This window comes from Lepisma saccharinum, chromosome 19 (genome assembly GCF_977018435.1).
Source record: "Lepisma saccharinum chromosome 19, izLepSacc3.1, whole genome shotgun sequence".
NCBI classification, from domain to species: Eukaryota; Metazoa; Arthropoda; class Insecta; order Zygentoma; family Lepismatidae; genus Lepisma; species Lepisma saccharinum.
This window is the reverse complement of record NC_139247.1, coordinates 63,370,376-63,381,512: the sequence shown is the minus strand read 5'-3', so window position 1 is coordinate 63,381,512 and position 11,137 is coordinate 63,370,376. Positions and strand designations below refer to the sequence as shown.

General features: G+C 43.1%; 1 protein-coding gene across 1 annotated transcript; it reads left to right on the top strand.

Moving 5' to 3' along the window:
* Window positions 1–9,155: 9,155 nt before the first annotated feature.
* LOC146003039 (protein GVQW3-like) lies at window positions 9,156–9,515 on the top strand. The gene has a single exon (XM_083141201.1). The coding sequence runs from the start codon at window positions 9,156–9,158 to the stop codon at window positions 9,513–9,515; it is 360 nt and encodes a 119-aa protein (XP_082997327.1).
* The last annotated feature ends 1,622 nt before the right edge of the window (window positions 9,516–11,137 follow it).

The window sequence follows — 11,137 nt, the reverse complement described above, 5'->3', positions numbered from 1 at the left end:
CCATTAAAGCTTACAGGAAGGGAGGGAGAAGCATCTTAGGAATAGCGAAGAATGCAAAGAAGAAAATGGAAAACAAAGAAGAGGAAGGGATTATCTACGAAGTGAAATGTAAAGAATGTCAGAGTGTGTACATAGGAGAAACGAAAAAGAGGCTGAAAGACAGGTTGAAACAACATAGGGATGATGTAAGACTTAAGAGAGAGAGATATGCGATATTTAAACACATGAGAGAAACAGGACATGACATGGAGTGGGATGAGGCTAAGGAGATAGGAAGGGAGAAGAGAATGCTAGTGAGAAAATGGAAGGAGGCCAAGGAAATAGAGAAGAAAGGTGAAGAAGACGCAATGAACTGGAATGGGGGACTGAAGATAAACAAAGAATGGAAGAAGGTGTTAGAAAGAGTGGAAAGGACAAGAGAGAAAGAGGAGAGAAGAAGGAAGAAGAATGAAGGAAAAAGAGCGTGAGATAAAGAGTCCAACCACTTTCTAGATGGAAGTAAATATGTTTAGCCTTTTAGGTGAAAGGACAGTTGACAAGGAAAAGCCACCTGCTAGAATGTTCCAGAACAACTTTCTAATAGTCTGGAGGGGAGTAATGTTTGTGTGTATATATATCGTCCTGTTTTGTACCTTGTTACATTTGTACTTGGTGCAGAGACTGAAGAAGACCTTGCTAGAAGGTTGAAACGTTACGTTTAGTTTGTTTTATAATAAGATAAATTACTGCCTTGGTCAGCATATTGAGTTTTTCATATCATAGAAACAAGGCTTAATGGTGTTATTATTTCTTATATACCTGCAAAGGAAAAATAGGTTAAAAACCTAAAATTTGAGGTCTATTCATTATGTTAATCATCAGAGCCAAAATTAGAGTATCTTCGCCTTTAGGTCAGTGTAACAATGTCCCCCGCACACACACACTGCTGAATTTGACTGTAAAAAGTGCATAGTATGAGTATGCCCCTCTGTCTTGTACATTTCGAACACCGAACATTGCCTCTCGCAAATTCCCATGTTAAGCAACGTTCCTGAGTTTGTTCCATGCTGTCTCGCCGACGAAAGGGTTATTAATCTGTGCGCGGTTGACGCAGGAAGGAAGGGATCTTGGTCCTCGGCGTTTCCTCCGCAACATCTGTTCCGGGCGCCGAAAGATCCACAGCTGTAAACCGAAGAACCGCAGCGACACGAGCGGAACTGCCAGAAACAACGGGCGAAAATTGCAAGACGTGATTTATCGCAGATCCAATATATCATTGCTGTACGCTAAGATGCTGAGTACGAGACTTATACTTGCAGTTTCGCTGCGCGCATGGTGCTTCATTTGTCGATACGTGGAAGCAATAAACTCTACAACTTTTGAAGCTCTTTTGTCTTTCTGAACGCAGCCGTCGATTGGCGCATGCGCAGCGAGGTCTTTAAGTTATATCGCCCGTGTAGTTGCTTCGGATGGGAATATCGTTTCGCTTCCCTGGCCAGGTCAAAGACGAGACTTGAACCCTTAGTACGCAGCACTGATTAGCGGGGAAATACTGTAACATCCTGCTTACAGGACAGACATGGCATGTTTATCAATGAGCAAGCTCTTATGTATGGATGTATTTTGTTTGTTTTATGTGTCTTCTCAATCACTTCTAGTTAATTGTGACGATGAATACTCAATATCCTTTCCTATGTCTTTCTGCTGCTACCAGTACGAAATTTCCCACGCTGCACGCAAATGTTTAGGAGACGTCGAAGTGATAAGTGAATAATATGATAGATGTCTTCTGGATATTCGTGGCGATGTTCTGGATATCCACCAGTTATCCATAAATATCCAGTAGACATCCATTGGATATCCCATGGACATCCATGTGTTCGTCCAGAGGACATCCGTAGCATATCCAGGAAGGATATGTTTTGGACATTGTTTGGATATCCAGGACGGGAGATCCTCTGGGGCTCACCCAGCCTCAAATCAATGGGTACCTGCGGGGTAAATGCGACTGGAGCGTGGGGCTGATCACATCACATCCAAAATGGCCGAGATCTAGAATGTGTGGTGCCCTACCCCCTCCTAAATGTGCCTTCATGGTGAACTTTACCTTTTTACTATTTCTAATGGCGACACAAGATTGTTGTAATTTAAGGTGGGGCGAATCCGCAAAACCTTCAAATAGAATTGTGGAAGGAAGTTTTGCATTGAGCTAGGGTCTGCGACATTTTAAATCCTGGCATTCGGTCAGCATCTGAAGTTTTCCCTTGGTTTCCTTAGATATCCCTTCCACAACCTCCCAAGATCTTTGCACGGTGTAATCGCATGCTACGGCTTTAAATAATGACCTCAAGAAGAAGCAGCCATTTAAGGGAAGCCATTAGAAGACATTAAAAAGCTTAATCTTAATGTCTTTCTTCCAGCAACCCCCTAATCTTCCTCCGGCGTTCCATAAATGTTGCACACGTCCTCCTGTCATAAATCCCAGTGTATTGGTGATGGTACAATTCCTCACCTCGTTCTGGCTAATGCGTCAGAAGGCCATTAACCCCGTTCCAGCCTTTTCCTCCTCAGGATGCCAGGATTTATTTCTTGTCCAATTTGTCTCCGGGAAGACCTCTGGATGAAAAGGGAAGCGAAAAGGAGCCTTGAGTTAAGAACAAAGCCGCCGGCTTCTTGGTTTTCCTTTGCGTAATTTCTCCAGTTGTTTCCAATTCGCTATCGCGTAGGTTCACTACGGTGTCAATGTTGTGAATAAAGGGTCCAGTTCAAAAGCACCTCCAAGGTTGAGTGGTTAGCACAGCGCGCTACGACAACAGGGGTACCGGGCTCGAGTCCCAGCTTCTGCATGGTACAAGCTTATCTCTTTCTGGCCCCACAATCGAAGAGGTTAACATCTTTACAAAATTGTCAATGGCAATATCCGTTGCAACACGCTCGTTCAGGAATTCTACTTTCGAGTGCCTCAACACGCAACACAAATCTACGAAGGGCTGCTGAAAAGTTCGTAGCCCAACCCAGAAGGAGTGCACGTGGAATGATGAAATTTTACAGTTATTCTACATACTTCCCCCGAAGTTCAATACACTTGCACTGTGCTCCAATTTTTGCAGACCAGTGAAAAAAAAATTCTGAAGGCTGTTCCACACATCACTGTTCCGTAGCACTAATCACCTCCTTATCAAATCCAAAATGGCGTCCTTTCAAGTGTTGTTTCAGTTTGGGAAATAGGAAATAGTCTGACGGAGCTAGATCTGGGGAATAAGGGGGATGATCTAGACATTGAAACCCCAGATCATGCAATGTCAGTTGTGTTTGCAGTGCTCGATGGACAGGGGCATTGTCCTGCAGGAACAGAATTCCTTTTTTCATTTTTCCGCGGTGTTGCGCTTTCAATTTTTCTTTCAATTTTGCAGAGTAATAATGAAAATTTGCATGTGTACATACCAAAATATGTTCTTTAAAACTGTAAAGTTTCATCATTCCACGTGCACTCCTTCTGGGTTGGGCTACGAACTTTTCAGCACCCCCTCGTACTTTACACAAAAAAAGCCTAGATTGGAATTTCAAAAAAGGTCGCTCTTCCACAGACTTCCCACTCAATACAACGACCTCACATCAAGTGCTGATGTATTTTCCGCAGAGTACGCCTTCCGGTCAATCATCAGAACATATGTTGCTAAATAATATTTAATTGTGCTATCTTGACTTATTTATATTAATATTTTGTCTTATTTTGTTATTTTTATTTTTGTTCTTTTATTGTTACTGATTTCAGTGTGAAATGGCTACGTGCTGTATCTGAAATTTTCTCAATAAATAAATAAGCCCAAAATCTTCCTCCTTAACGTAAATGTACATCCTTCCAAGGCATTTACGGAAACATTCCCTATTTTTCACAGTATTGTTATTACAGGCTAAATTTGAAATTTTGTTATCTAGTGTTTCAAAGAATGTAAAAGATGCAATATGTTGATTGTAATGTAATTTTTGTTAGAAATTGTTAAAATGTGTAAAAGTGAATCCACATAATTGGCATCTACTCCGGTAAACATGTCTGTATAGCGCTTGCGCCTTTCTTCTACAATTCGAGGAAATTCCCATTGTTAGAACTAACGTCACTACATTCGCTGCCGTGTCCCATTATAGCCCGACAGGCCAAGGAATAATCTTCAGGAAACCCAGACTTTTCGCCTCCAGTTGTGGGAGTTTCAAGGGGGGAAAGCGGTGTTGCCTGATTTTTGTCCAGTCGTACACGACACCTTTGCTGTCAACATGCACCCTTCTCTCGCATTTTAGCGAGAGGCAGGGAATCGGATACCCATTTGCTTGCTACGCGGCGGCAACCATAGGCTTCACCGCGCGTGCCTCGCTGAGGGTGCCACCTGTTTCGAAAACGACTCGGAACGAAAAAATTGACAACGCAGAATACCACGAGAATTTTCTCTCACCACGGCAACTGGACAATGCTGGGGTTCATGCTACCCTCTCTGGCTTTCCCCGAAAATGTATATATAATTTTAAAGTTTGTTCTTTCGCCGAACAGGCTTTAGCAGCTACAGAACACACAACAAAATCTGGCACAGACCGGTCACGTGACTGTCACAGTTGCCATTGCTTTTTATCCAACCCCCGTACAAACGAGATGCTGATTACCTGAAACATACAACTTTTCTACCTACTCCTTTCACTTTTATATTCGTCAAGTCCATCTAGTAGCGTGTAGTGTCGTACTGTGTCCCAAAAGTCTATTTTATTGATAAAATTACCCGAGGTTATATCAAAAAGTTCTAAAACGACTTCTACGTACATAAAAGAACTTGGCAACAGCGATGACGCTGCCGTGTGCGTTCATCCATTGATATCGAAGCTTCACCACCTTAAAAATAGTGATTTGCTAGCGTGTCGTGTCTTATAGATCCCATTTGTTTTTTAAAAAAATCCATAATTATACGAGGTTGAATCAAAAAGTTCCAAATCTACATTTGCATTTTAAAAACGTCCAACAGCGATTACGCCGCGATATCGAAACTTCATTGGAAATCGATATACTGAAATATCCCGCAGCCACGGGCGCCCTAAAGAACATGTCCTTAGGGAAGTCAAGATCGATATTTCGTCTACAGCCACACACAGAAGACAACCCGTCGTTTCTCTTACTTGAAGACGCTTAAGTGTAATAGAATCTGAAACCTCAATCCACTTTTTGACCAAAATAACTTTCCCCCGCGTCGCTGTGACTATCTCGTTTATTCTGTTTGCACAGTATCTTTTCCACTCTATCAGGCCGCGCAAGCAAACACAACGAATTCCATCGTCAAACACAAACCACGCTCTGCGGTAACATGATCTCGCTTTGGAGAACGAACGGCGCTCCCGCCCACTTAACTTAGTTTGTATTCTTGGCCCACAATTTCAAGCGCCTCCAAGTGCACGGTTCGAAACGTGACTGCAGACGTCCTTTTGTTTCATTGCCCGGCGATGTTGCGTTTGCCTTAAATCCAATGAAGCGAAGAATATGAAACACTTGCTACGATCCGTTGCAAGGTTTCGTGGTTTTCCTCGCGTGTAGTGTTGCTTACTCTAGTATTTGTCACTGAAGATGGTAACTAGTTCTGTGGAGTTAAACTGGGTAATATTAATGAAGGTTAGAATGAGAGAATTTCAGCAATATTTACAGAATGTCTGTTGGCGTTGTGCCTGGGCGTAATGTGTTTTCAGCAAGATTGTAAGTGATTTCAAGGAAAATGAGTGTTGTTTCAATAGGTTTAAGTTGTGTTCTAGTCCACTTTGTGCACGGACAGGCTAATCGGGACTGGGCATACAGTTTAAAGTGGCATCGGAACCAATATGTGCCTCAACCGGGTATCGAACCAGACGTCCTTGATTGCAATGCGATGATGATACCACAACCCCATCGGTGATGCCTGTTACAATAAGCAAAACTTATTTAAAAGGAAGCAACTAGTTATGTATTGACTTACTTCCTGACGTTTTCCTGATTGATGTTTATTTTACTCCTCTTTTCTGCTACTTTTGGCTAATCGCGGAGATGGTGATGAGTGACATATGATGAAATTCATGAAGGGATACTCACAAAAAAAAGTCCAGGCTGGGATTCGAACCTTGGACCTTACGCCACAGAGGTCGGAGTTGAGGTTTTCATAGCGATAGTAAAGGAGATCCTCTCGGGTTATATTCACTCTCTTAACGTAGCCCGGTTCAGCAGCCATTGTTCAACTAAAACGTATATTAGAAAAGTTCGACGATTGGTATTGTAGCTGTTGAGGGGTGTGGTGTAGAAATATATAATAGTTATGTGATATAGTCCATGCCTTATATGTAACATGCTAAAGATAAATTGTGTAGTCTTCGAAGGAATGTATTAGCACATTTATGGCACAGACTTTTGTCCAAAATCAGTAGTTTCCCCGCACGACAATGCACCATCTCATACCGCTGTCATCGTTCACTTTTTGAACCACCCACCGTATTCACCTGATTTGGCTCTAGCTTCTTCCAAAAGGAGTCACAGAAGTTTTATAGTTTCAGACATCCCAATCAAATGTGATGACATTTCTATAGAGAACAACAAATATGAACTTTTCCAAAGCATGTAGCACGATATCTCTAGTGCATTGATTCCAGAGGAGGTCATTTTGAAGGGAAGATAAGTGATTTTAGCGGATTCCAATTTGATGTCAACTCTGCAAAGCTTGAATCTTCTCTAGAGAATCTGTTCACGTGAGTCCCTGAAGATGAGGGTGACGCTAGCTCTCCATAAATAAAAATTAGTATAGCGCTAGCTCTACAAACTAGATAAGGATGACGCTAGCTCTCCAAAAGAGGAATCTTCTCCAGAGCTCACCTGATCGTCAACTCGAGAACCGATTCTTCACTTCAGTCTTTGGAGGGCTAACGTTGCTATCATCTTCAAGGACTGAATAATAATAATAATAATAATAATATCGTTTTTTTCTTTGAGCGGGCGAAGAAAAGTATCTATCGAGGTGATAACCAGGTGAACTCTGGAGAAGAATCCAAGCATTGGAGGGCTAACGTGACACTCATCTTCAAGGCTTGGAATCTTCTCCAGATTTCATCTCAACCCGAGAGAACCTCTTGACATCCAACTCATTGCTTGAACTAACAGGCACATAGCTTGCACCCGCAAGACCTTACCCACAAAATCTTCAGGACTTGGTCCAATTTTTGATTCGGCATATGGCAACACTTGCAAAGTCCATTCCTCCTCTTGTTGGCTCTCCTTGCAAAGTGTTACCGTTGCGACGGGATGCTGGAAAGCCCTTCGCGCATATGATGTCCTGATGATACTTGAGAAGCGATCACGTAGGTTCCAAATTTTGCCGCTTCCCCGGAGATGGCTCTCGAAGCGGGAGCGTGACGAAACAAGAGGAAAGAAAACGTCCGGAGCATCTGTCGCGAAAGGAGAACCCGGAAACAACAAGGGAGCTAAATCCAAATAGACCGCAACAATATTGCCGCCTGACAATATTCCATCCGGGGAGGTCCTCCTACTTTATTTGTCACCAGGAAGGCGCGGATACTTTGTATTCACAGGGTTTGCTCGCGTTGAAAAGTTTGCAGGGACGTTACGTTTCTTTCCCCCCCGCACACTCGTCTGGGAAGCAAAGGAGTGGGAGGGTTGTAGTTTATGCGACACGCTCGCTCTCGAGAAACCATATGTGAACATTTTCCGTATCTTTCTCTCGCATGTTCCGTGACTCGAACACGTGACGTGGCAATTTTCGTAACGTCGCTTTTCCCCTCCTCAAATAAGACGAAAACATTTTTCTTAACATTTACGCCATGTTTGGTCATGTATCGTGTAAAGTGAAAAATCTTATGGCATTTCTCAAGTATAGAATCTATCCTATTTCCGTAGCATAACCAATCAGAAGCGAGCTCTAGGTCACGAGTGCAGTTGTAATGGCGGCCGAGTGAGGTGTAAAACAATGTATCACTTCACATGTTTAAAAGCCGATAACTATTCATCCGATTGCAATAACGTTTCCTATTAAAATGTGTTACGCTACAAATCAATGGCACGGCTTAAATACATACTTTATAGCGTATACAGTACACATGTGGAAGAATATTTTAGTTGTTTCAATTGTAAACGCCGTGTACTCAGCATAGATGGTGTAACTCTGTGTGCCTTTCGTGCTGTATTGTAGTACATTGTAATCGCAAAAGCTAACCGGAATGTTACATGGAATGCTTCCGTGTAAAGTACTGTCTGCTACAAGATTTCTGGAAGCATTTACATGTCATTAATGCTACCAAAAATGTTAAGAAAATGCTTCCATCTAATGCTTGCGTAACTGATCGCACACTTCTCAAACAACTTTTTGGTCAAGCCCTGCCCTTCGTCTTCTGATGTAAGTGTTTGTTGTTATGTTAGGCTTGTTTGGTTTAGTTCTCTTAGCATGGACTGCCTGGCGTCGTAGCGCATTGTAGTAGTCACGGAGGTCGGTAATATAATGAATTAATAATAAGTAGAAGACACTTGATATTTATAATACATACGAGGTTAAGTCATAAGTCATGGCAACTATTCTTTTCCTCGCAAACAGGGGACAACACGAAAAATCTAAGATATACATTTGAAAGTGTATGGAATGTACTTTCGAGAGAAGCCACCACATGGTGTATGTAAACAACGGTGAGGTAGTAAGCACGCACCGAAGTTCAGTCGGTGAGTGACAGCGTTAGAAAATGGAGGTCATAAAGCAGCAGGAGCAACATTCGTACGTTAAAATAGCAGTTCTCCACGACAGAAATGCACGGGAATGACATACAGAGCATGTCATGCCCTATGAAACAGTGGCGAGGTGGGTGGAGGCCTTCATACGGAGCAGTGTTGTCAACTGCCAACATAAAACACTGTTGTCCAATGTCCTGTGTTCTGCCTCTCCCCTACGAGGGTCTCCTGCATCCAGACTTCATCTGGTGGCTTATTTCGAAAGTACATTCCATACACTTTCAAACGTACGAGGGGGTATCCAAAAGTTTTAATTATAATAAAGAAGTTATAGAGATATTTACGTGAAACGTTTTGTGCATAATCAGTGTCATTGCCATGCATACTTATTCAAATATCAAATCTTTGTCTAAAGTAGTTTTCTTTTCACAGGCTGTAGAAGACATCAACCTGCATGACGAACAAAATTGAAGCCCGAAGTGTCATAAAGTTCCTCCATTTGAAGGGCAACAACGCACGCCAAATCCACGACGAAATGAAAGCTGTCTATGGGGATGAAAGCCCATCATATGACACGGTTGTGAGGTGGAAGAGGAACTTTCAAAGTGGTCACATGTCCCTGACAGACGAGCAACGAGCGGGTAGACCCTCAATCAAGGATGATCTTGCCATGGTGAAGAAAGTGGAGGCCGTTATCCTCGACGACAGAAGATTGACCATGAAAAGAGTGATGGCGGAGACTGGACTAAGTTACGGAAGTGCGTGGAGGATTATTCATGAGGAACTGCACATGAATAAGGTGTCCGCACGCTAGGTACCTCGCTTGTTGACACCTCTTCAAAAGCAAACTCGCCACGACTTTTCGCAGCAGAATTTGACTCTGTTGGAGCGGAATGAAGACGATTTTTTTGCTCGTCTCGTCACTATGGACGACTGCTGGGTATACCTCTACGATCCGGAGACCAAAGAAATGAGCAAGGAGTGGAAACATCCATCCTTCCCCCCTCCCAAGAAGGCGAAGGTCCAGAAATCTGCCGGGAAAGTGATGCTGTCCGTTTTTTGGGATAGCCGCGGCGGTAATCTTAACCGATTACCTTCCGAAGGGCGAGACCCTCAACAGCGATTACTACTGCAACCTTCTGGAGAAACTGCGTGATGCATTGAAACAAAAACGTCTTGGCATGATCAGCAAAGGCGTCCTCTCCTGGCCGACAATGCACCCGTCCATACGGCCCAAGCATCCTTTGTCGCCGCCAACCGGTTAGGCAATGAACTTTTGCAGCATCCACCTCATTCGCCTGATCTTGCGCCAAGCGACTTCTTCCTCTTTCCCGAGATGAAGAAACTACTTCGTGGTCGGCGATTTGACGACAGAGAGGATGTCATTTTCGAAGTGGAACAGTGGTTTTCGAGCAAAGCGGGGACTTCCACAAAGAAGGCTTGAAACAGGTGAAGAAACGCTGGCAAAAATGTGTGACTCTGCAGGGAGACTACGTGGAGAAGAACTAACTTTGACCACTGCAAGTGACTATTGTATGTTTTTTTATTTCATGGTGATAATTAAAACTTTTTGATATCCCCTCGTATATCTTAGATTTTTCGTGTTGCCTGTTCACGAGAAAAAAATAGTTGCCATGACTTAACCCACGTATATATATATATACGTGCACAAGTCCCTGGACTACATTCTTTTCGGTCTTCACTCGGTAATCGTACTTGCTATAATGAAGGAATCAGATATAAATATAGCGTTTGACTCGCGACTTCTTACTCCTATGCGCAAACAGTGGGAATCTTGACAGTGTTCCATCAGCTCTCGCATGAAAGCAAGGAAATTTCACGAAAACCAAATAACAGGTTGTCCAGGTACAGTATCTTCTTTCGGCCATCTTCGACACCTTTGTATGTTGTTTTGTTAAACCACAGAAATCTTGAAAAAAATTGCGAGGACTTGCTCGGCCAGTTCTACAGAGGTCTTCCGACAAGAATATCGATGAAAGACGACTCTTGGAGTAACATAAATCCGATCAAGAAACAGATTCGCGATGCTTCTGTTTTTTTTTTTCGTTCCTTATCTTTCTCCAGAGTAGACTCAAGAAGGCAGTCCAAGTCATCCTTAATATAAATGCCGCATTTTGCTGGTACGGTGTCAGGAATATCTATTGCATCCCAAGTGGCAATAAGACACCGCGAGAGACAAACGCTGGTTGTAGCGAAGGAAGATGGCGTCGTGCCAGACGTCGAGAGGGACAAAGCAAAAGAACGCATTGCATCTGGGCGGGTCCGCTTGTTACTCCGTGGCATTTTGAAAACCTCTCGCTCTTATCGAATCGTAGAGAAAAGGGGGGGTGTTGTGTAACCTGGCATGCTGCCATTATTCGGAAAGAATTCCGCGCAGGGAAACACCTTCTTGTGTCCCAGAGCACGGTCCTTCCT

Coding starts and splice junctions, on each gene's coding strand:
- LOC146003039 (XM_083141201.1), top strand. CDS start 9,156: ATGACGAACAAAATTGAAGCCCGAAGTGTCATAAAGTTCCTCCATTTG.